This window comes from Gekko japonicus, unplaced genomic scaffold, assembly GCF_001447785.1.
Source record: "Gekko japonicus isolate JY-2015 unplaced genomic scaffold, Gekko_japonicus_V1.1 scaffold2751, whole genome shotgun sequence".
Classification (NCBI taxonomy): domain Eukaryota; kingdom Metazoa; phylum Chordata; class Lepidosauria; order Squamata; family Gekkonidae; genus Gekko; species Gekko japonicus.
Genome location: NW_015172628.1, coordinates 114,255 through 138,138, shown reverse-complemented (window position 1 = coordinate 138,138; position 23,884 = coordinate 114,255). Strand labels below are relative to the sequence as shown.

At 45.2% G+C, this 23,884-nt stretch overlaps 1 protein-coding gene across 1 annotated transcript in view; it reads left to right on the top strand.

Annotated features, from left to right (window-relative positions):
• The first annotated feature begins 4,288 nt into the window (after window positions 1–4,288).
• Window positions 4,289–23,884, top strand: part of DHX32 (DEAH-box helicase 32 (putative)) — a 63,491-nt gene continuing 43,895 nt past the window's right edge. Inside the window, exons 1-2 of the mRNA XM_015421685.1 lie at window positions 4,289–4,495; window positions 17,400–17,593. Coding sequence (XP_015277171.1) covers window positions 4,289–4,495; window positions 17,400–17,593 — 401 coding nt within the window. The remainder of the gene's footprint in view (window positions 4,496–17,399; window positions 17,594–23,884) is intronic.

Here is a 23,884-nt window from a genome sequence, read left to right as displayed (position 1 = left end):
TGTTCCAGATCGTAGTAGGAGAGACATCTATTCCCTTTCCCCTTGACATGAATAACTTCTTTTTGTTCTTTAAGCAACTTACTCCAGCACACTTGTTCAGTTTTGTGACACAGTACAAGGTGGTTTGAGTGGGGTGATGTGTAGAAAAATGGAAATAAATTTACTTTGTGGATTATTCATACATGCAGCAAGTGGGGAATACTGCGGGATGTGCAGTTTTAGCCACAGAAAACAAAGTGGAGAGAAATTAGATTGTTACATAAACTAATGGTGGAATAAATGCAGACTGCAAGTCTAGCAAAGACAGAATGACATACTAGATCACTGGGTTGCAAAGACACACAAGGAATGGTGATATATTATACACTTATTTTGTAGAATGATATAAAAGGTAAAGGTTCCCTTGCTCAAAAGCCAGTCGAATCCGACTCTAGGGTTGCGGTGCTCATCTCCATTTCAAAGCTGAAGAGCCAGCGCTGTCCGAAGACGTTTCCGTGGTCATGTGGCCGGCATGACTAGGAAGGAAGGAAGGAAGGAAGGAAGGAAGGAAGGAAGGAAGGAAGGAAGGAAGGAAGGAAGGGGGAGAGAGAAAGAAAGAGAGCAAGAGAGAGAAAGGAAGAAAGTGGGGGGAGAGAAAGGAAGGAAGGAAGAAGGGGGGAGGCAGGGGGCCTGCAAAAGATTATCTCGTCAATTGGGGGTGGGGAGAAGGAATCACTGCTGGCGCCGGGCTCCAACTGGGTGGGTGGGGGAGGGAAATCGGGGCGTAGCAAGGGGCGCAACACCGCTGCGCCATTCGCACACAGCGTTTGCCTCCCGCCTCCCAGCCAATGGCATGGCAGCAGCCTTGAGCAGCAGCTGGCTTATACCACAAATGCATAGAAATCCTGCTAGGGCTTATTTTGGGGGAAGGTCTTATTTTTGGGGAAACAGGGTATATATAAGGGAGAGATTTTGTTCCCTACCAAATAACAATACAGCTTCCTGAGATACATTACCCAAACATTTTCAAACTGTTCTCTAGATGTTTACAACACAACTTCATGTTGATATGCTTCCCCACCAACTATGCTGGATCTCTAAAAGGGTTCCTTCCCTTCAGCACCTACCTTACAGGCCTTTGGCAATAAATCACATGCATTTTTCACTTTTCAAAATCATACCATACCACTACTCTTCCCTCACAACCCCACTACTCCTACTGCTCCCACATTTTCTTGTAAAATTTCTTTTTATTCTACACCAAGCACAATCCACTCTCCTAGGGGCTTGCATTCCCATGCCTTTCTCCCCACAAAAAGAATCACGCCTTTACTGTCCCCTCCTTTCCCATCTTTAAGGATTTCATATTTCCCTAAGCTGAAAGAATGGTTCCAATTTTAAAGCACCAAATCCCACCCCCTTTGGCACAAGAAGGGTGATCTTTATTTCAGAATAGTCCCAAAGGAGATAACAGATGCCTCTTGTTTTAGACACTCAGCACAACTGCACCCTTCTGTTTAATATTTTTAGGGCACTGTATGGCTGCCAACAAGCCTGGAGCAAAGTGTCCTGTTAATAGAAGCAGAACGTGTTGAACTAGATAGCTGAAGCCTTTCATGACACAGGTAGATAATACTACCTGGAAAATCCCATTATGCCTCAATTAAAGGGGCAGTGTTTTTCTCCAGGCAGTTGGCAACCCCATAGGGCACATATGACCCAACGATCCCAATGACTCCAAAAAGCACACTTCTCTAGTTTAGCACTGACACTCCCCCCCCCACAGGACTCCTGTGCATTTAATAACTGCACAACAGGCACAACCCAAGGGTTTCCTTTTTCACTACATTTCCATGTAAAATCTGCATCCTTCATATTTTGCCTGTCAAGCAGATCTTACCAGTACAGGAACCTTATCAGGAAAAGAGGCAGTTACCCTAATCCACAGTAGAAAAGAGCAAGAGTCCAGCAGCACCTTAGAGACTAACAAAATAGGTGGCAGGGGATGAGCTCTCGTGAGTCACTGCTCACTTCTGACGTTTCCGTGGCTTATAGTACTGATTCTTATTAATACAGGTTGTATCCCGCCTTTCCTCCAAAGAACTCCTCGCCCACATCCCCCCCCCCCCCCAACACACAACAATTTAAGCACCCCCCCCCCAAACCCCCCCCCCCCCATCAACAACTCTATGAAGCTCGCTAGCCCCACAGAGCGACTGGCCCGAAGCGATGCACTCAAAGCTCACGATTCCGCTCCCGTCCGTCCTGCCCCCGTCGCCCTCAACTACAGCTGGCTCCATGAGCACTCCTCGCTTTCCACTCCGCCACCCTTCAAGGCCGCGCCAAGAGTTCCGTTGCCATAGCAGCGCAACTGCCCGCCCGGCGAGGTTAGACGGGAGGAATCAAAAGGTCGCGAGGAAGGGCGGAGATGGAGAAAAGACCACAGATCCCTCCTCTCGCAACGCCCTTCCGAACCGGGCCCGCCAAGCGTCTGTTTTGTTTGAAGTCCAGAAAACTTCCCAGGTAGCAGAAAGCGCTAACGCTAAACAAACAACAACGACAAAAAGGACGGGATTCTCACAAATTAGGGCACATCAATCTCCACTTCTGACATATTTATTACCTATGTTGTTCCCCCCCCCAGTTGAACCAAAACAGATGATAACCAGGAACTAAGCTTGTCACTCTTTTGATCTGTGAAAAAATGTGCTAGTGTTGTCTTAGTTTGTACCAGTTGCAGCATTCAGTTTTTCTTAGTGCAGAAATGAGACTTACTTTGACACTGAATTTTGAAATTAAGGAAAAGAAAAATACCACACTGAGGCATTTTAATGCCAGCAATAAACTAGTTGCTAAATTAGAAGGCTCACTAGGTGGTGGTTTCCTGTTTCCAGTTCAGCACTGAGTAACACAAACAGAAGCATTAAAAATATGCAGGCCCCTTTTTTTCTCCAGGATGCACACATGCACTGACCCAGGTTCAAATCTCAACGGTGCCATGAAAGTTTGTTGGAGTCTGTGTAATCTGCTTTGAGTCCAAGTGAGAAAGGAGGACTATAACATAAATAAAATAAATCTTAGGCGAGTCAAAGTCTCAGTTTACAACCTCGGAAACTCTAAATTTGTTCTACTGCTTCAGACCAGCATGACTGACATGACTGACCATCTGGATCTAACCTCACAGGGCTGTCGTGAAGATCAAGTGGAGAAGAGAATGATGTAATATGCTTTGAATATCCATTGGGGAGCGAGGTGAGGTATAAACAAGTAAAATGCAAACTATACAATTTTTGCTGGTCACATTCCAGTCTGGGTCAGTCATGTGTACCAACAAAAATCAGTGTGAGCCAAATAACTGCACACGTAAGCATCATAGCAGCATCCTGATCCTGAAACTGAGCCATCTGGGGACTCCAGAGTCCCTGTACCTAAAGGTTCTTGAATTGATTCAGGGGAAAACATCTAACTTCATAATCCAACAATGCAAATTATTCATCATGAACAATATATTTTAAGTAATGTCCCAGAAAACTGTGGATTGTATTAAATGCAGAGTGTTTTGAATGCTTGGCTTAATGTCTCCTAATGAGACTTTTTGGCTACTGCACAAAGCCCTGCCAGTTTTGCACTCCACATCCAGTGGTACAATCTATTATGATGGCATTAAGCAACCACGTGACCCTCTTTTCAATCAGCCACAATAATCTCACCCCATAGCCCTCTATTCACGATGAATCAGGATGCAGACACATGTGACAAAGGGGAGGCTCAGCAGAGTCCTTAATCACTTTCCTGACTGGAGAGGGAGACTACAGTGTGGGGAGAAAAAAACAACTCAACCAACTCATTATTACTGGTTTGATTTGAAGCAACAGTCCATTAATTTAATATGCAGAAAGTAATCGGTTTCTGCTGAACTGTTTCTTCTTGGGTGACTCATTTTAACTGTGGGTGTGTAAACTTTTCTCAGATGTATTTTCTGGCCAATCATCCTCAAGGCCCTCAGAGGCGACAAGGAGAAAACAAAGAAGGCAAAGACAAAATAAAGCCTGATGACTGAAACTTTGTTAAACTTTTGACCTGAAAGTTTGGCGAGTTCTTTATCTGGACCAGATGATTGTGGATTTATTTTTTGTTCCTAGGTTTCCAGGACTTTAGTGATTTATCAGTGTAAATGTCTTCATTAAAGTTCCAGCACTAGTGCTTCATCGCTGGAAATAATACATGAAGGAGAGAGATGGACTGTTTATCCTTTTCCTCTGAGAAGCCGTGCTCTTCAGAATTATTTGATTCTACTGATGTGGAGGAGATGGAGGAGGCAAGGATAGGGAAATGTGCAGAAGATTTAGAGATTAATCCTTTTGACAGATTGCCATTCTCTTCCCGTTATTACAAGCTTCTCAAAGAAAGAGAGGAACTTCCTATCTGGCAAATGAAATATGCTTTCATGGAAAGTCTGCATCATCATCAGATTGTGATTGTTTCAGGAGATGCCAGAACAGGCAAGAGGTCCCAGGTGGGTGTTATCAACCAGAATTATATGTTATCAACCAGAATTAAATGTTGGATTGTTGCATTTGTACCGTTATAGTTTTAAGAGGGATGACCAAAATGACAATAATGTTTTAATTTAATTACTAACATTTGCTTATATACTTTTACAAATTCAGGGGTCTTTCTGTCAGGTTCAATTTTGGAAGTACTAGTTTAAATAATGTTCATAATGTTCATTTTGGACTATAATATCTTATTACATAGAGCATATAATTACACACATATAGTGTAGTTACCTAGTAGTAATCCCTTGGTTTTTGTGAAGGCTTGTGAAACTCAGTGCTCAAACACTTCAGTTTGGAAAGTTCAAGGATTAAAATATTTGGAATTTGGTATTGCTGCCCAATTGTAGTATATGAACAATATGTGGTATGAAGTTTTCAGCTAAACTGTTAGGATTTTGATGCTTTAATTTTTTTCTGCTACTGGTATAAATTTTTCTTGATTGGATTTATGTGCCTATGGAGATCTGATCAAAACCATTTGATGATGAGAGTACTGAGTACCTAACATCTCCAGTTCAATATTAACTCCAGGCAAAGAGGTTATTAGTTGTGCTGGTGTTTAATTCCATGTCACATTCACAATGCTTTTGGATCAAGGTAGTTAAAAACTAAAGAGTGGCTTACAGCATGCTTAAGGACTTGTGCGCAACCAGTAGGGATTTGACTTTTGTCTTTGAACATGATGCTACATCAAAAATTGCATTCAGAATTCTGTTGGATTTTAAAAGTAGTTTGCCATGGAGCTTTGGAGAAGTCAAAAGACAAAAAGCCCAGATATTAGTACATGGAGCGAGTGCCCGACTTTGTATTTTCCCACAGAATACATCATTGCTTATTGTTACAACACAAGTGGGGCACCTGCAAGGTTTGCAAGGAGGAAGAATCCCATCCTTCCCCCCCCCCTTTCATTGGCTTAGTTGGCCGCTTGCTGGCCAGCCCACCTGCCTTCAGTGCCACAGCCTCTGCCTGTCTGGCTCACACAGCAGTGGCGGAGAGGCAGCAGCAGGTCCCACTCTCTCACTTGCACCTTTTCTCCCTCTGCCTGCCTGGCTCATGCAAAGGTGGGGGCAGCAGTGGCTGCTCCTGCTACTGCCTGCAGCACTGGTTCCCATTGCTCACCCTCTCACCTGGCATGCCAGCAGTAGGGCCAGCAGTGCCTGCCCGTCTGTGTGCCTGGCCGCCTGCCTTGCTGGCACCTGTGGCATTCCTTCCTGTTCTCCCCACCACCACCACCACCTGATGTAGCATCACAAGATCTTGATGTTTTTTGTTAAAATGTTAGGGTTTTAAAATCTATATTTTTCTGCATCCCTGAGGGTGTCATAAGAACATAAGAAGAGCCCTGCTGGATCAGACCAATGGGCCATCTAAGCTAGCATCCTGCCTCACATCGTGGCCAACCAGTTCCTCTGGAGGGCCAGTAACAGGGCATAGAGGCTGAGACCTTCCCCTAATGTTGCCTCATGGCTCTGGGATTCAGAGAGTTAGTGCCTCTGAATGTGGAGATTCCCCTCAGTCACCATGGCTAGTAGCCCCTGATAGATCTGTTCTCTATGAATCTGTCTAATCCCCCTTTAAAGCTGTTTTTACCAGTTATAAACCAACTCTTGCTGCCGTGGATGGAGACCCTTCATTGGCGGAGGAGCTTAATCTCTGCTTTGCCCGTTTTGATGTGGAGCTGAAGGGGACAGCCATATTACAGCCATCTGTCCATGGTGGCCCCTCCCTCAGGGTAGAAGAGCATGAGGTGAGGTGTACGCTGAGGTCTGGCCCTCCAAACCATAGAGATCAGTTCCCCTGGAGAAAACGGCACCTGTGCCTCTTGTACCTGACCAGTTGGCAGGGGTCTTTACTAAGATCTTCAACTGGCCTTACACCAGTCTAGTGTTCCGTCTTGCCTAAAGTCCTCAATTATTGTTCCCCTGCCCAAAACATCCACAATCAGCAGTCTAAAGGATTATAGACCAGTTGCACTCAGTCCAGTTGTGATGAAGTGTTTTGAGAAATTGGTTCGTAGTCACATCGTCTCATATCTTCCATCTACACTGGATAGTCACCAGTTTGCATATAAGGCAAACAGATCCACAGAGGATGCCATCAACACTACTCTGCATACTGCTCTGTCACATCTGGAGCAGCCGGGGAGTTATGTGAGGCTGTTGTTTGTGGATTTTAGTTCTGCCTTTAATACCATCCTCCCAGATAGATTAGTGTCCAAATTGGAGGGCCTTGGACTCTCCAGCTCCATATGTTTCTGGATTTTGAACTTTTTGACAGCCCGCCCCCAGAGGGTTAGAGTAGGGTCCTATATGTCCACAGCCCTTACCCTTAATACCGGTTCTCCACAAGGCTGTGTATTGAGCCCCTTGCTCTATACCCTCTACACACAGGATTGTACCCCCACCCACCCCAGTAACACCATCATCAAGTTTGCTGATGACACCACTGTGGTAGGGCTCATCTCTGGGAATGATGAGTCTGCTTATCGGGACGAGGTGGAACGGCTTTGTGTTTGGTGCAGGGAAAATAATTTGATCCTCAACACCACCAAAACCAAGGAATTGGTAGTGGACTATAGGAGGAACAAAACGGACATTCAGCCACTGTTTATTGGTGGAGAACGTGTGGAGAGGGTGGCTACTTTTAAGTTTTTGGGAGTGATTATTGAGCAGAACTTGACCTGGAGCGCTAACACCACTGCTCTGGTGAAGAAGGCCCAGCAGAGGCTCTTTTTTCTCAGACTTTTAAAGAAAAATAACTTGAGTGAGAAAATACTGATGTCCTTCTATCGTTGCTCAATAGAGAGCATTTTAACATACTGCGTCTGTGCCTGGTTTGCCAGCTGTACGGCTGTGGAGAGGAAAGCACTCCAGAGAGTTATCATCACAGCCCAGAAGATTATTGGCTGCCCTCTCCCGTTCCTGGAGGAATTGTATAGTTCTCGATGCTTGAAAAAAGCAAAGAACATTTTGCAGGATTTGTCACACCCTGAACACTCCCTGTTTGAACTGCTGCCTTCGGGTAGAAGATATAGGACAATCAAAACAAGGACAAACAGATTAAAAAACAGTTTTTATTCGAGAGCTATTATTGCTTTAAATGCTGTATGAATTGGAATTTGGGTGACATTGGTGGTTAAGTTGCAATGTGAACCCTAATGGTTGTGTGAGTGTATATGAGTATGCTTGTAGATCACCGAATGATTGCACCTTAATTTCGTTGTACTATGTACAATGACAATAAAGTATATTATTGTTGTTGTTGTTGTTGTTGTTGTTGTTGTTGTTGTTGTTGTTGTTGTTGTTGTTGTTGTTGTTGTTGTTGTTGTTGTTGTTGTTGTTGTTGTTGTTGTTGTTGTTGTTGTTGTTGTTGTTGTTGTTGTTGTTGTTGTTGTTGTTGTTGTTGTTGTTGTTGTTGTTGTTGTTGTTGTTGTTGTTGTTGTTGTTGTTGTTGTTGTTGTTGTTGTTGTTGTTGTTGTTGTTGTTGTTGTTGTTGTTGTTGTTGTTGTTTGCCCCCCCTCCCGGCTCGCCGCTCATCTTCCAGGCGGCGGCAGCATCGGTCGCAGAGCGTTCCCTGTGCATGCTCAGGGGATGCTCTGTGAGTTTCGGGGGGATTTAAACATCCCCCCGATGTTTTTTTCCAAGATTTAGGATTTTTGTGCACACATGGGGACCGCCCCACGTGCGCATAAACCTCTCCCTCCCCCCCAGGTCCCCCCGATGTGCGGATTTAAGCATCCGCACACCAGGGGACGACTTGAGAATTAGATATATACATGTGTACCTAGCCCCAGGGGTCATTTCCTGCAGGAGTGCACAGGAGCAGAGCTCTGGCAGTAAAGAGCCCAGGGGGCAGGCACATGCAACAATCCCCACCCCCTGCTCCCAGTAGCCCTCAGTCAGAGCAAGAAGCAGCCAGGTAAGTTGCACAGCTCTCCCTGGACCCCCAGTCCAAAACAGTCCAGTGACACCTTTAAGACCAAGTTTTATTCAGGCACAAGCTCTCCCTCCTCTGTGAGGACAGATCTGCATGCCCCCCCAATAGCTAGCAATCCAAAACAGTCCAGTAGAGCCTGAGCAGTTGGGTGTTGCCTTCTGACACACTTCCGGTGATGCCAGGGGGTGTGGCATATGCAAATAAGTTCTGCTAATGAGTTATAATGAGCTCCTGCACCTCTTTTTCTATGAAATGACCCCTGCCTGGCCCCATTCTTGGGGTTTTTGATCTGCATGGGGGTCCAGGTTCAGAATTAGATATATGATATTTGGAATGGTTAATGGGAAAATGAAATTGTAACGCCATATGTTCATGGTTTTAAAAACAAAGGTCAAATAAAACTAAAATCCTTTTTAAAATCATTTTGATTTTAAATGCCATTTTTTATTTTATAAGACTACACTATAAATTAAGAGCACAGTAAAGCAGGAACTTCTCTGATGTAAGCCATATCAAAATAAATTGTTGAACTGGAAGAGACAAAAAGGAGAGTCCCAGACCCAAAGGCAGGACCTAGCAAACCTGCCCCATACCGTTGCAGCTTATACATCTGAGATGGACTTTGAACTTTCAAAAACTTTCTCGCATAGTCTCATTAATTTCTCTGAAGTTTATGCGTGTAAGTCTCCCTACACTGCAACTCTCAGCTTAAGTTATACACACATAAATTCCATTGATCTCAGTAGGATAATTTGGTACCTGCATGTTAGGCACAGGAATCAACTAAAATGTAACTAAGGAAAAAGGATTACATTCTTTGATTTATTGAAGTAGGTATTAGTGATCATATATTAAAAGGGCAGGCAGTACTTCCATCTAGATATTATGCACAATGTGATGTGGCTAGATGGTGCAGCAGCAGTATCACTTCCACCAACTCTCTGTTTACCCCTCCGTGAAGGGAGGGGGCAGCCCCATGGAAGCAGTCCCTCCAACTGCCGCACCTGTCTAGAGTTGGATTGTTGAGGCAATGCTGTGGGTGGGTGGGGGAGTCTCTTCTACCCTCGGTTTGGAGCAAGTTGTCCAAGTCCATTTGCAGTCCTAAGAAAACTTTCCTGGGAACGAGCCCCTTTGAATAGACCTGAGTATGGTTCTGAGTAGACCTGCTTAGAATGACCCTGTTAGACTTGCACAGGGAAAGAAGAGCTTCTCAGTCTTCTTGCCCAGACCCTCAAGACAAGAGAGGGCATCTCCCTGCTCAGGTTGCCATGTGCTATGCTAAAAGTTATCCGCTAGGATTTGTACATTGGGTTTTTAACTCACTGGAATTTTTTAAAAAATTAAAAATACCAATGGCATTAGTAAATAACCATTTTACTTCATTATTCTGGTGCATGGGCCATCTGATTTGCAATGTTAAGACTGACACAGAGGGAAAGATTCTACAGAGCTGACATCCAGAACCCTCTTTCTGTTCCATTCACTCACTTTCTGTGCTCCGTGGGTTCAGGTTGGGTCACTGCCAGGCAGGAGGCCAATGGACCATCCTGGGCAGGCAGGAAGATAATCTGTCTCTCTCCTTGCAGCTCTGATATTCTTTCCAGTGTAGAAGAGCTCGATTCAAGTCCAGTAGCACCTTAAAGACCAACAGAACTCCAGGGTATAAGCCTGCAAGAGTCAGAGCTCCCTTAGTCAGATACAAGCTTTAATGGAGGAGGTTTGGCTCTTGAAAGTTTATGCCCTGGGAATTTTCTTGGTCTTTAAAGTGCTACTGGGCTTGATTCTGGCTCGTCTACTGCAGACCAAAATGGCTCCCCACCTGAAAATATCTTTCCATTGTGTTTGTGGAACTGTGCCCTAAAGGTATTCTGGGAAATTTTGTCCTCAGAGTGGCTGACATTATGTGTTCTGTCTAGGCCTTGGCACTGGCCTATCCACCTACCACACAGTAAAAGGGAAGGAACTGTAATGAAGGTGAGTAATAAAGGCTGTAATGGAAACAAAATCCAAGAATTGTGCAACTCTATTATCTTCCCCCACATGCTTGAGTAGAGGGACAGGAGGGCTCATACAGTACTGAATATTCAGCGGTCAGGAACTCAGGCTAGAGAGGTACTGCTTCCCTACTCTGTGGTGTCCTGTAAGGAATGTTCTTTTCTCCTCCCCTCCCCCATTTCTTTCCTCATGTTCATCCCAGAGCACAGATGGTTTATTGGAAATTCATGTCCACCTTCACAACTATGGAGGGCATTTTATAGTCATAAGCTAGTACTGGAATAATTTTATCATGTTATGTGGAATTATAGTTCTCATAGGATCGAGCAGCAAGAAAACTCAGTGATGGCTGTAAGATTTTGGTATCCTTCAGCAAGGCATTCTTGTTGGACTTCTGGAAAAGACAAGTGTGTGAAATGAGAATTGTCTTATGCTGTCTCTGATCTCATTGGGTGTGCCATACATAGAGAGAATGGCACCATTCTTTGAGTGACTGGAGGATCCCTTGCCAGTCTTGAAGCTTGGCAAATGCCCAGCCTCATCAGTCTTTGAAATTGGCCCTGAGAGAACACTAGTGTCAGGATCTGGTTAAGAGTTCCTCTGTCACGGACTCCAAAGTACTTGACATTTCCTCCTCTCCCACAAGTTGTACCTGATATGACAACTAAGGCCCCGGTCACATGGGAGATTTTGGCCCGGGAGAGGGACGGATCGGGGGCGCAGCAAACAGGCGCGAGCACACCGCAACATCTGGGAATCGGCTTGCACCCGTCCCCGATCCGTCCCTTCAGGCCAATAACATGCTGTAAAAAAGAACCACCCCCAGAGGAGGACTTACCTGGGACGCCGCATCAAGCGCGGCCATGGGATCGCCGGCGCGCTCTTCGTTTGTAGCAATCCCAGCTCCCATCCGAACTGCGCATGCTCACACATGCGCAGTTAGGCTGCCTCGCTTCCCTGTCAGTGGCTTCCCCCCGGCATCTGATCGTGCCGGGGAGGAAGTGCGCGGCGGCTCAGGGGTTCTATGTGATTCCGCCACCGCGTGTCTCTTTTGGTGCAGCTTTAAAAAGCCGCACTTTGCCCGTGTCCCCCCCCCCTGTGTGGCAGGGGCCTAAGTTGTGCTTCCATCCTTTGCTTCAGGGACCTGCAAAGAGTACACAAGCTGCATGTGAACTGGGGTGGTGCTAAAATAAGCAGGGGAAAGGGTTATTAGGCAGCTCTGACTATCTTGAAAAGGAACTGATTACATCCATCCTCATTTGATCTCTCAGCTGTGCTAACGTAACTACTATAATTAGGCATTTAGTTATATTGCATTTTTTACCTTACCCTTCTTCTAATGAGCTTCTTAGGAATACAATGGCTGTGGTCATACACACTAAATAATCCACTTTCAATGCACTTTCCAACTGGATTTTACTGTACCGAAAGGGAAGTGCGGCGGCGGGATCAGACAGATCCCCCCAGCTGCCGCACAGTTCCTCCCCGGCACGATCAGATGCCGGGGGGAGCCACGGACCACAGAGCAGGACCTCGCATGCTGCGGGAGAGACGGGTGCACCGGCAATCACACGTCCGCCCCTGCAGCGGATTTTTTGGTAAGTACTAGTGTTTTTTTCTGATCCGCATCTTCAGCCAGAAGAGATGGATCGGGGATGGGTGCGCACCGCTTCCCAGAAGTTGCAGTGTGATCACGCCTGCTTGATGCGCCCCCGATCCGTTCCTCTTGCGGATCAAAGCCTCCCGTGTGACCGGGGCCACAGTTACAAAGTGTATTGAAAGTGGATTATTTAGTGTGTATGACCGCAGCCAATGTCTCCACTTCCACTGAATGCTTACAACAGGTGAGTGAAGTATAGTTTTTCAGTTGGTGACTGAGCAGAGATTTGAATCCAGGCCTCCATGGTCCAAGTCTAACTCTTGGCTGGCTAAGAAGCTGCTGTGAAAGAATTAAGGTACCCCAAACAGCTATCACCTTAAGTCTAGTTTGGGCATGAGTTTACACATTAAAGTTGTGGGTGTGTGTGGAGAGGGTTTCAATGCTCAGCATATTACTTGGTTTCTCAGAATGGTATTTTGTGATTACATACTGCTTCATCACCACCCAGGTGGCATTCTGGCTGAACTTTGAGAATGTAAATGTGTTCTTGCTTGCTGAAAGCTGCATTTTAATTCATCATAGTTATAATAAAAGTAATAATCTTTTAAAACTTTCAGCCCCGCAGTCTTCCTTGGTACCAGCAGGAAATCTGTCTAAAGACTAAGAAAAAACCGAATTTTTATGTTTGAGAACCGTGGAGCTTCAGTTAATGAATTGCTTGTAATATGCAAAAAGCAATTAACAAGAACCTCAAGCTAAACCTAACTGCTGTAAAACTTGAAAAAATGTAAAGAATGTTGTTCATTCTGAGCCCAAAAGTACCTACATATTTTTTGGCACAAATTAATAAGTCTGACCCAAAAGGCATGTGTGCAACTTCAACACTATGTGTGGATAGAGTAGAAATTCTAGACAAGCTATTTTTTTGGTAGTTCAGACTGAACAGTTGCCCAGTTGACGGTAACCGGCATTCAGTTATTTCAGTGTAAATTTTTTGTTGTTATTGCTATTGTTATTATGTCTTCCTTTCTCATTGGACCCAAGGCAGATTACAACTATGATAAAAGTATGCTCAATCAGTAGGCATATTCCAAAGTTTGATAATATCAGGTGATCTGTAAGCAAGTTACAAGATAAGATAACATTTGAATCCAATGGCAAAGATTCCTGGTAAACCAGCATAAGGTGGTTGGACTGGGATTAGAGAATGGGGGGGGGGACAGAATGACACATATAATCATATCTGTTTAAGGCTACAAGACAATCATTGTAGGAAAGACTTTATCCCTAATAAAAGTCACCTCCTGAACTGAGCCATTACACTGCAGCTTTGTTCTTTCTTTAAAAAATGCCCTCCTGAACTCTATTTTGCAAAATACTAGAAGTGTTAGGGCCTTCCTGATAGCCTCAGCCAGACTATTCCACAATATAGGAGCCACCACAGAGAATGTGTGTGAATGGGGAATTGCCAATTTAAACTGTTTGCAGGGTGGCGTCTTCAGAAGACTTTGTTTAGATGAGTGGAGCTGTTGCAGCAGAGCAGAGCAAGAGAGGCAGACCTGCACGTATGTGGGTACAGTGCCTTTAAGGGCTTTGTAGGTGATAGCTAGCACTTTGAATTTAACCTTGTAACTGATTGGTAACCAGTGGAGCATCATCAGAAAGGGAATGATATAAAATTCCTGCTTGGCTCAATAGTAGGCTACTGTATTTAAACGTTAAACGGATTAAACAGTGATTTAACCTCTCTTTTCCCATATGTCCCTGTGTATTGATTAAAGTCCTGTAGTTGCCACCTTTTAGTTGTTCCCCCACATAAGGTTGCCCAGTTGGAATTTGCTATAAGTTGGAATTTGCTATAAGTTGGAATTTACAACAGCCCCACATAAGGTTGCCCAGTTGGAATTTGCTATAGTCCAGTCCTTTCCACTACCTCATGAAATAGGCTCCCTGAGCATGAGGGAGACACTGTTGTTAGAACTCTCCAGAAAGTAGTGTAAGGCTCCGATCACACCAGCGAGGAACTGCAAGCGGGAAGCAAGGCTGTTTGCCCCAGGGTGAACTGATGCGCGTTTGCGCGATCAGACTTCCGCCCGCCTGCCCCGCACTTCTGGATACTACTAGCCTTTTCCCAGTGGCTTTTTGCGACGCTCCTGCAGCGCAACAAGATGCCCCGCCAACGACTCCGGGACGCTGGACAGATCGTGTCCCTTTAATCCGTGGGGGAATCGCATGTCTGTTGCAGCTTCTGGTACGTATGATCGCAGCCTAAGGCTGTTTTGTTTGCTAGAGCTTTTAATGGGGTTGAAGCTGAAGACATTTTCTTGAAGAAAAGGAATTATGGGGTTTAATTGGATTATGTATGGTTTTACTTTAGAATATAAGCCACCTTGAGTGACAAGAGAAAGGTGAGGTATAAATATTTGAGTAAATAAATAATCCCATTGTGAAGTGAGACCCTCTTGAAACTGAAATAGCAGCACAACTGAGTTGCACTGAATTCTAAAGATTCCTAAATGTTTTAATGATGGATTTCTAATGATTTAAACTAAATATAAACAGTTTTACCATCCAGAATCCTAAAATGAAAGTGTACATATGACTTGTAGGTCCAATGACACTCAGGTCAACATTGAAGTAACACAGTAGATATTTAAACAGTTTTTTATTATTATTTTTTAATAAAAAGCATCCACAGGAAAGTACCAGCTTGAGAGGAGGAATAGTCAGGGTTTTGATTCTTCCCTTTGGGAGAAAAGCAACTTGGTTGGTAATTTTTAATAGAAAAACAGCTGGGGGGGTATATGTTTCCCTTCCCTATTGTTCTTGTGTTCCCAATTGCAGCTCTTATTATTGTTTTTCATTAAAATAATATCATGAGACTGTTTACGTGTCTCTTGTGTAATGTCTAATTTGCCCCTTGGAAAGACAGTCAAACAAATCTATGAACCAGAATTATCCTCCCCTCGAACCCACATGAATGTGTTAATGGTGCTTTGCTGCTTTCTTAATTCCTCAGCAAACACATTAACATCCTTTATGCCATAACCTTTATTCATAGTAATGTTATTCCAGACTATAAAATCAAAAATGTTTCACTTGCATATTGTATAAAAACATCGCACATGTAGATATCTGTGTAAGCTAGGGACCTCAGAAGCCCTGCTCTATAAAAGAGCTTCATGTACAACTGCTCTGTTTCATGAAGGAAAGGAGGCAGAGTTAGTGCAATGCTACATAACTGACATTTCATTCATACCAGTTCTGTGAGTTGCTCCTGTTCTCTGTCAAAGCTCACAGAATTGGGAAGTGATTGAGTTTTGATGGATTTGGAACACACAGTTGGAAAAAGTTGAGTTGCTGCAGTGTCCACTCAGCTTGGGCAATAGCACTCCCACTGGGTTTATTGAGTAATGGTGGAACTGTGAGCTGCCTCCATTAAAAAGAAGCATGGCTGGATGAGTGCTTCTTCATGAAGTAATGAATGTTTTAAAACTGGAAAACAGCCCTCACAGAATGGCACTAGTGGAGTTTGTGGGGTTACATTAGTCATCACTTGTTTTATAAATATTCTCCCATGGGTGCTTATTACATTCCTGTACTGCTTTCCACACATCAATAAGCATAGTTATCTGGACTTTTAAGATAGTACTCCCATATATATATTGTTTCTTGTTCTGTACTGTCAGAAGTCAGACTTGGCTCTGTGACAGGAAAAAAACTTTACTGGAAAAACAAATTGGGATGTGTAAGCAACAGTTCTGTACAGTTCTGTAATATATTGGGATCAGATGGGGCAGAAAGCAAGGTAGGATAATAATAGATAAGTTTATGCTATCACCTGTTAGGGAATAGTCACTATATGATGGTGTATAAACTCATTTTGTGTAAAATGCACCTTGGAGAGGAGCTAATTTGTGGGTTTCCTCATCTGTTTTTCTAAGGCTACATGTGTCACTCTTAAAATTCTGTCCTAGCCACAAACTATAAGATCTTAGAACTTGGGATGGGAATGAACCAGTGCACTAACTAAAGTTCATGACAAATTTTGGCTGTTCGCGCTTTGTGAAGTGAAGGTCGTGACAGGTCAACTGACACAAACCTTCCATGAACTTTCAAGCTGTTCATGGAGGTTCGTGCCAGTTCGTGAGCGAAGACATTTCCATACAGACTGTCTCCACTCAGTCAAAATGTTTACAGAACTTCAAAGCAACAACTTGGAGGGCATGTAGTGAAGCTTCCGGGGAGAGGCCCCCTGTGAATTTGATGTCTCTAGTTTCCACAGGATTCATTCTGTACACTCCTGAGCCTTGGTCATTTTGACACGTGCAGGTTCAGGAGTGCACAGAATGAATCGTATGCAAGCTAGAGACACCAAACTCACAGGGGGTCTCCGACAGACTCTCCTCTACCTGCTTTTCAAGTTTAATGAGGATTGGCTATATGGGGTCTGAGTTATGCCCCCCCCCCAAAGAAGGTACCCCCAGGAAAGTGCTTTCTGGGGAAATGACTATTTGGTGTCTCTAGCACACTGGGGGGACATTCTACTGCCTCACGAACACCACAGACCAAACTGAAAAAAAATATGGTTCAGTTTGTGTGCCCCATCTGTGAACCACAGGCCATTACAAATCTTTAGCTTCCTCACAAACCGGTTTGTTTTGTGAGGCAGCTAAAAATGTGTAATTGCCCATGGTTCGCAAATGGGGCACACAAACCGAACTGCATTTTTTCAGTTCATGTCCATCCCTACTTAGAACCACTGTGGAATTCTGCTACGAGTACTACAGTTACCATAATATATACAGTTGTTCTACTTCAAATAAACTTTTTTTTGTTGGTTGTTAACTTCTTCCTGACAGATGGTCATTTCCTTTGAGTGCACTAAAATCATCATAGGGCCATAGACAAGCCCTATAGGAAGTACAGGCAGACAATGTGGCCCTGACCAGAAGTTGCCATAACATAACACTATTAAACCAAGCAAACAACATAGAGCTCAAGAACAAGAGTGCAGATGTTCTCTTCTCCCCAGAGGCTATTCCTGTCACTTCTCTAATGTACTCCAACTAATCTAGTGCAGAACAAGAAATTCCCAGAACTGTCTTTCACTTCATGTTTGACCACTTAACTGACTCCAGGTCTTGACATTTATCCTGGAAGATAATTTCCTCTTATTGAACTGTTCAATTGCTAGGAGCCAGACAGCTAGCAAGTAACATAGGAGCACTTTGGACATCTCTTATAATCAAAACATATAAGCAAAAAAAAAACCCAGCGTGTTTATTTTGTAGACTGATGCATTTTGTCTCTCTTTTCTAACATTCAAGGTACCTCAATGGTGTGCTGAATATTCTCTTGCTGCCCATTTTCAACATGGAACAGTTGTTTGCACACAAACGTGTAAGCATGCTACGGTGTGGTTGGCATTGAGAGCTGCTGATGAGATGGATGTCAATATTGGTCATGAAGTGGGTTATGTGGTTTCTTATGATAATTGCTGTAACAACGAAACAATCTTGAGGTTGGTGCATTTATATTTAATCCCACTAATAATTACAAGCTTTGTCTTTAACCAGTGTGTGTGTATAATATATATTTGCTTCAATATATAAAGCAAATTCCCAAGATAACCATGATGGCTCAGCACCACACTCAAATTTGACCAAATTTGACCAACACTCAAATTTGGCCGAAGTAGCCAGTAGAGACATATGCAAGTCTCTTGTGGGGAATACTAGCATGCTGCACTGATGCAATGACATCACTAATGGGGTCACACCAGAAGTGGTGTTGTGGCATCAGAATGGCTGACAACTGTAGCTGAGGGTCAAACCTAGACATTACACAAACACACACACATACACACCAGTGATGGTCCTGTAGGAGGATGCAATGTGTGCACAAAGAGTGTACATGTTTACACTCAAATGCATATGTCATCAGCATTTCTGCAGTATATCTGGTCTTCCAATCATACATCTGGCTCATTATTTCTTCTTTATAATAAAGGGTTATCGGCTTGGATGAAAATCCCTTTACAACTAATGATATGAAGCAAGTTCATATCTAACATATTTGAGAGAGTTTTATTTTAGATAATTTTGTTTTTCACTCTTCCTAGAACTGCGGTGGCTCAAGTGGTTAAGACGCTGAACTGCAGGCTGTGGAAGGTCAGTAGTTCAGCAGTTCAAGACCCGGGGGCCGCATGATGGGGTGAGCTCCCATCTCTAGTTCCAGCTCCTGCCAACCTAGCAGTTCGAAAGAAAGAAATTGCAAGTAGATAAATAGGGACCACTTCAGTGGGAAGGTAACAGCGTTCCGTGCGCCTCGGTGTTTAGTCATGCCGGCCACATGACCACGGAAACGTCTTTGGACAGCGCTGGCTCTTCGGCTTTGAAACGGAGATGAGCACCGCAACCCTAGAGTCGGATTCGACTGGCTTTCGAGCAAGGGAACCTTTACCTTTACCTAGAACACAAGGGAATGTTATTTTAAAATCAATAAAATAATAAAGACGCATATACAACTTTATACATAATTATTTTGAATGTTATAAATAAGGATATAACCTACTAAAGACTGCTTCTGTGCAACCATGTTTTCTTTAAATATGGCTTCCATTGGAGCAACCATCATACTTCTATCTATATCGATAGCCACTAAATGGTAAAATGTCATTTTACTAATATGTGGATGTGTGACATGGTTGGCTGGCACTAGTGATACAAAAGCGAGAAAGATGGCACCGAGCAGGGAGGCGAGTGCTAGCGGCTCCTGCCTGAAACACTGACTCAGTTAACCAACAGACCTTGGAATAAATAGCTAAATAGCAATGCGGGCTTGGATAGTACCTGAAGGACTGATGCAAGGCCAGAAACACCGGGCTTACTGCTAGCAAAACATGCAGTTACAACTACAATTACCTCTCTGGTTGCGGTGCAGCTTCTGACAGCCGTTGGCGCAGCAGCGGCGTGGAGTAGAAGTCCTACCGACTATGAGCGCATACTGGCTGGTTGCGGGACCTCTTGAGTTCCGGCCTGCTTGGGTGATCACCTGTGCAGTCGCTGCTCCAGCTGCTCCAGTGAGAGTCACCTGCACCCAACGGGGGGTGGTGGCTGCCACAGCGGCAACCCATGGAAGCACTCCAGGTGCTCAGGTGGGGGCTAGGGAGCCCAGGGAGGGTCTCTGCTCTCTGCGGTGTTCCCCCGGCTGAACCCAAGTACAGCATACAACAGATTGCTGCTCGACTAAGGCAGTGCCCCCCCTTTTGGATTTTTCATCTGGGGCAACAGCTGCAGGGGCAGCGTAGAATCGGGAACTTAAAAGCCTGGCAGACCCACGGGACATTGCTATGCTGATTTGGATAGTCCTGAAGGGCTGGACAGATGTGGACACTGGCAGGACACTGACACCGGAGGCCGGGTCTGGTAACTACAGACGAAGTCAACCAAAGGGAATCATCAGATTGACTGAGCCCAACTACTTGGAATTGGACTACCATTTACAGTTTAATAATTGGCAGCAGATGGGGAGGAACTGACCATAGGGAACATTTAGGTTTAGATTTAGTTGATTGGCTTAGGAATAGTGATAAATTGATTGAGTTGTTATTTTCCAATTAACTATGGTCTGAATGTATTGATTATTAACTGCCCTGTAATCGATGAATTTGTTAGTTAATTGAATTGGTAGTTAAAGTACTGATAAAATTATTAAGAGGCCATCCAGTTGTGGACCTAAATTTTCCAAAAAAAGGGGAAGGGGGTAGGTTAGTTAGGCAAGTAGAAGCTACTGGATTAATTGGGAGGGCATGTAAATTGAGGGGATAAGCTAAGTGTGGAGCTATTGGCAGTCAGCATTTGCTGCTGAAAGATTTATCTGGGTTGAGTCAAGTTAGTTGGTCTGAGACCTGTGGCGGAGTACAGCCAGCGAAGATCAGCAGGTGAAGCAATGACCGAGTTAGCGATACCAGTGCTCCTGGGGAAGGGAAAGTATAGCGGTGGGTCCAGGCATGGAGTTATGGGAAGGGGATGGAGAAGTAGAGTAGCTCGGCCCCCTTCCAGCCTGTGTCCCATCCCAAAGGTAGTATGCAGTAGGGCTAGGAGGAGTAACCCCCCCTCCGACATTGACGTTGTGTAACACCACAGTCCTTTGGGACTTTCTGCAAGATCAGAATGTAGAGCTGGTGTGCGTGACTGAGACCTGGGTGCAAGAAGGAGAGACAGTAGCCAGTTTGGTGTAGTGGTTAAATATGTGGACTCTAATCTGGGAGAACCACGTTTGATTCCCCACTCCTCCACTTGCACCTGGCCGGATGACCTTGAGCAAGCCATAGTTCTGATAAGAGCTGTTCTGGAAAAAGAACAGTTTCTGTCAAGAGCTCTCTCAGCCCCACCTACCTCACAGGGTGTCTGTTGTGGGGAGGGGAAGGGAAAGGAGTTTGTAAGCTGCTCTGAGACATCTTTGGGTAGTGAAAGGCAGGGTATAAATCCAATCTCCTTCTCCTCCTCCTCTAAGTGGGCTCCAGACTGGTGGTGCTGCTGTTGTTAGACTTATCAGCAGTGTTCGACACAGTCGACCAACAGCTACTGGTCCACCGCCTCACTGACAATGGGGTTCAGGGGGTGACCTTGCAATGGTTTTCCTCCTTCTTCCAAAGTCGGGGACAAAGAGTGGCGCTGGGGGATCAACTATCCCAGAGGCACCACTGGAGTGTGGAGTGCCTCAAGGGGCAGTGTTGTCCCCAATGCTCTTTAACATCTACATGCACCCCCTTGTCCAGATTGCCCGGAGGCATGGGCTGGGCTGTCACCAGTACGCAGATGACACCCAGCTCTATCTCTTGTTGGGCGATCAGTCCGATGCCAAACCGGAAGATCTAGACCGGGTGTTACAAGATGTGGCTGATTAGCTTAGGCTGAGCTGGCTGAAATTGAATCTGATGAAGATGGAGGTCCTTTGCCTGGGTCGGGGTGGTCCGAGGGTAGGGATCCCACTCCCGACCTTCAATGGGGTACCCCTGGTCCCAGTGTCAGAGGTTAGGAGTCTGGGAGTGCTCCTAGATGCCTCCTTAATGATGGAGGCCCACGTAGCAGCCACTGCCAAGGCAGCCTTTTACCATCTTCGGCTGATTAGGCAGCTGGTTCCCTTCCTCAAACATAATGACTTGGCAATAGCGATCCACACAATGGTCACGTCAAGATTGGACTACTGTAATGCTCTCTACATGGGGCTGCCCTTGTCTCAAATCCAGAAGCTACAGCTGGTGCAAAATGAGGCGGCCAGGCTGTTGATGGGACTCCCAAGTCGGGAGCACATCCAGCCTGTGCTCAAAGCACTACACTGGCTGCCGATAGCGTACCGAATTCATTTCAAGGTGCTGGTTCTTACCTTTAAAGCCCTTTATGGCCAGGGACCTACATACCTGAGGGACCGCCTTTCCCCACATGTTCCCCAGAGAGCACTGTGTCCAGAACCAACTGGCCCTTCTGAGTCTTAAGGAGTCCAGGCTGAGGACAACCAGGGCATGGGCTTTCTCGGTGGCGGCTCCATCCTGGTGGAATGAGCTCCCAGAGGAGATCAGGGCCTTGCAGAACCTATTACAGTTCCACAGGGCCTGTAAAACAGAGCTCTTCCGCCAGGCTTTTGGAGTCGCCACCACCACTAACAACTAGGATAGAATTCCGCTGTCCTGGAATGTGCCCTAACAGTCTGTACCAACAGCCAGAAAGACACTGAAGACATCTATAGAAGACCTGCGAGCCGGCCTGGGAAGAGAGACAGCTGATGGAAGCCATCATGAATGTTGTTATTACAATCTAACACTTTAGGGAACTTACAATTGTTTTAATACTGTTTTAAATGTTTTAGTATATTACCAAATGTTTTGCTGATTTTATGTAAGCCACCCTGGGCCAGCCTAGGCTGGGAGGCCGGGGTATCAATCTGATTAAATAAATAAATAAATAAATGGAAGGCAGTGCAACAATCCATGGCTGGTGGGTTGTTGAGCAAAGGTCATCTCTGCCTCCTTGGTGATGAGTTCACCAGAGGGCATACTGAGTTCATACTGCACTCCTGCAGAGGCTTCAGACTGGGAGGGGAGGGTGTTGAATCTTCACCCTGAATTCTTTCTGCTCCCAATGGGACTCTCTTTTCACTTTCCTGCCCATCTCTCTGAGCTATCTGTGTGGGAGATGAGTAGCTCCAACTGTGTTTTCCTTGGCTCTGGGCTGGAGGAGCTTAAATAGCTCTTCTCAGTCCCTGCAAGTCCTTCCCCCTTACCTTTATGGGAAACCAGCCAATCACAAGTGGTTCCTCCCATTCCTGGAAAAGACTTAGGAGAGGTCTGTGCTCCCTTGTGGCTGACTGCTTTGGCCTCCTTCTTGGCCTGACCCCATTAATTCACTGTTGAGCTTTGGAGGCATGGCTTTCTAGTAACAGACACAGCCTTGCCTGCTTGCCACATGTTTCTACCAGCCTGAGGAAGCCCGGCCCTGCAACTGCACCAAACACCAGTTTTTCACTGGAGTCACTGATGGGCCCTATCTCCTATTCTCATCCCCCTCAAGGGGCTCTGGCCCCACCATACTGGCCTACCACCTTTGCAATAGTCATGGGACCAGCTTCAGAGCCCCCATCTGGCTCTGGACACCATTACCCCACCAAGTTGATGCCAGCATCCTCATTGTATATCTGGGACAGGAAATTAGCACTGCCATGGGCACTTCCCTTCCATTGTTTGACAGCGAAGATGAAAGGAAGCAGAGAAAGGTGGAGGTGGGGTCTACGGCGCAACGATGGCAGACACCTTTCCCGAGGCTCAGGGAGGGCGCTCCGCACAGCAGCGGAGGGGAGGGGTGCCGCTGGATCGGCGCCTCCACGGGGGGTCAGGGAGGCCCCCTAGGCCATAGGGCTTTTGAGGGTGAGCCTCTTTTCCTGCTATATGCAGGGGAATTGAGGCTGCCCTCCGCCCTGACGGTCCTCTCCGCTGTCTGCGTCCTCTTAGCGAGGCACAAGATGTGCCGACCCAGTCAAGCGCAGGAGATCTGGCGAAGGAGCGATTACGAGCGTGGTTAAGAAACAATGAACTGTGAGTTAAAATGAGTGAACCGTAAACGGAAGTGTAAATCCCCCCCCTCCAAAATCTTTTGAGCGATTGGAATTTTGCTGAGAGGGACACCTCTCAGACGCATTTGCATAAGCAGAGGAGGGAGGAGAGAGAGAGAGAGACAATTGTAAACGGACACTTTGAAGCTAAAATCCCCCCCGAAACCTCTTGAGTGACTGGAATCGTGCTGAGAGAGGGAGACCTCTCTGACGCATTTAGATAAGCAGAGGAGGGAGAGAGAGAAAGAGACAATTGTAAACAGATATTTTGAAGCGGAAAGCTGTGGGAGATATCCATGAGTATTTAAGCGACTAAACAGCATGTAAGCGATTTTCAGAGCCGGGGAGAAAATGATTTTATATTGGAATTAAAGTGTAAAAATGGCGGACACTCCAAAAAAGTCAGCGAAAACAACTCCAAGAAGAAGGGAAGTGAAAGTTATAGAACTCATAGCAGAAGCCACCAAGCCGATTCTTGAGCAACTTGTTGGTATTAACCATCAGTTTGCCAAGATAAATCAACAACTCGTGTCCCGGCAGCTGCAGTTGGCAACAATAGCAGAAAAGATGGAACAGAGGGCTGTCAAAGCAAAAGATATGGACACTAAAACTAACAGAGATCTCGCAGGAGAGAAACAGAAAAGATTTACAAGGACTTAACTCCTCAAGTGGTTAAGACTTTAGAAAGTGTCGTCTTAAATTC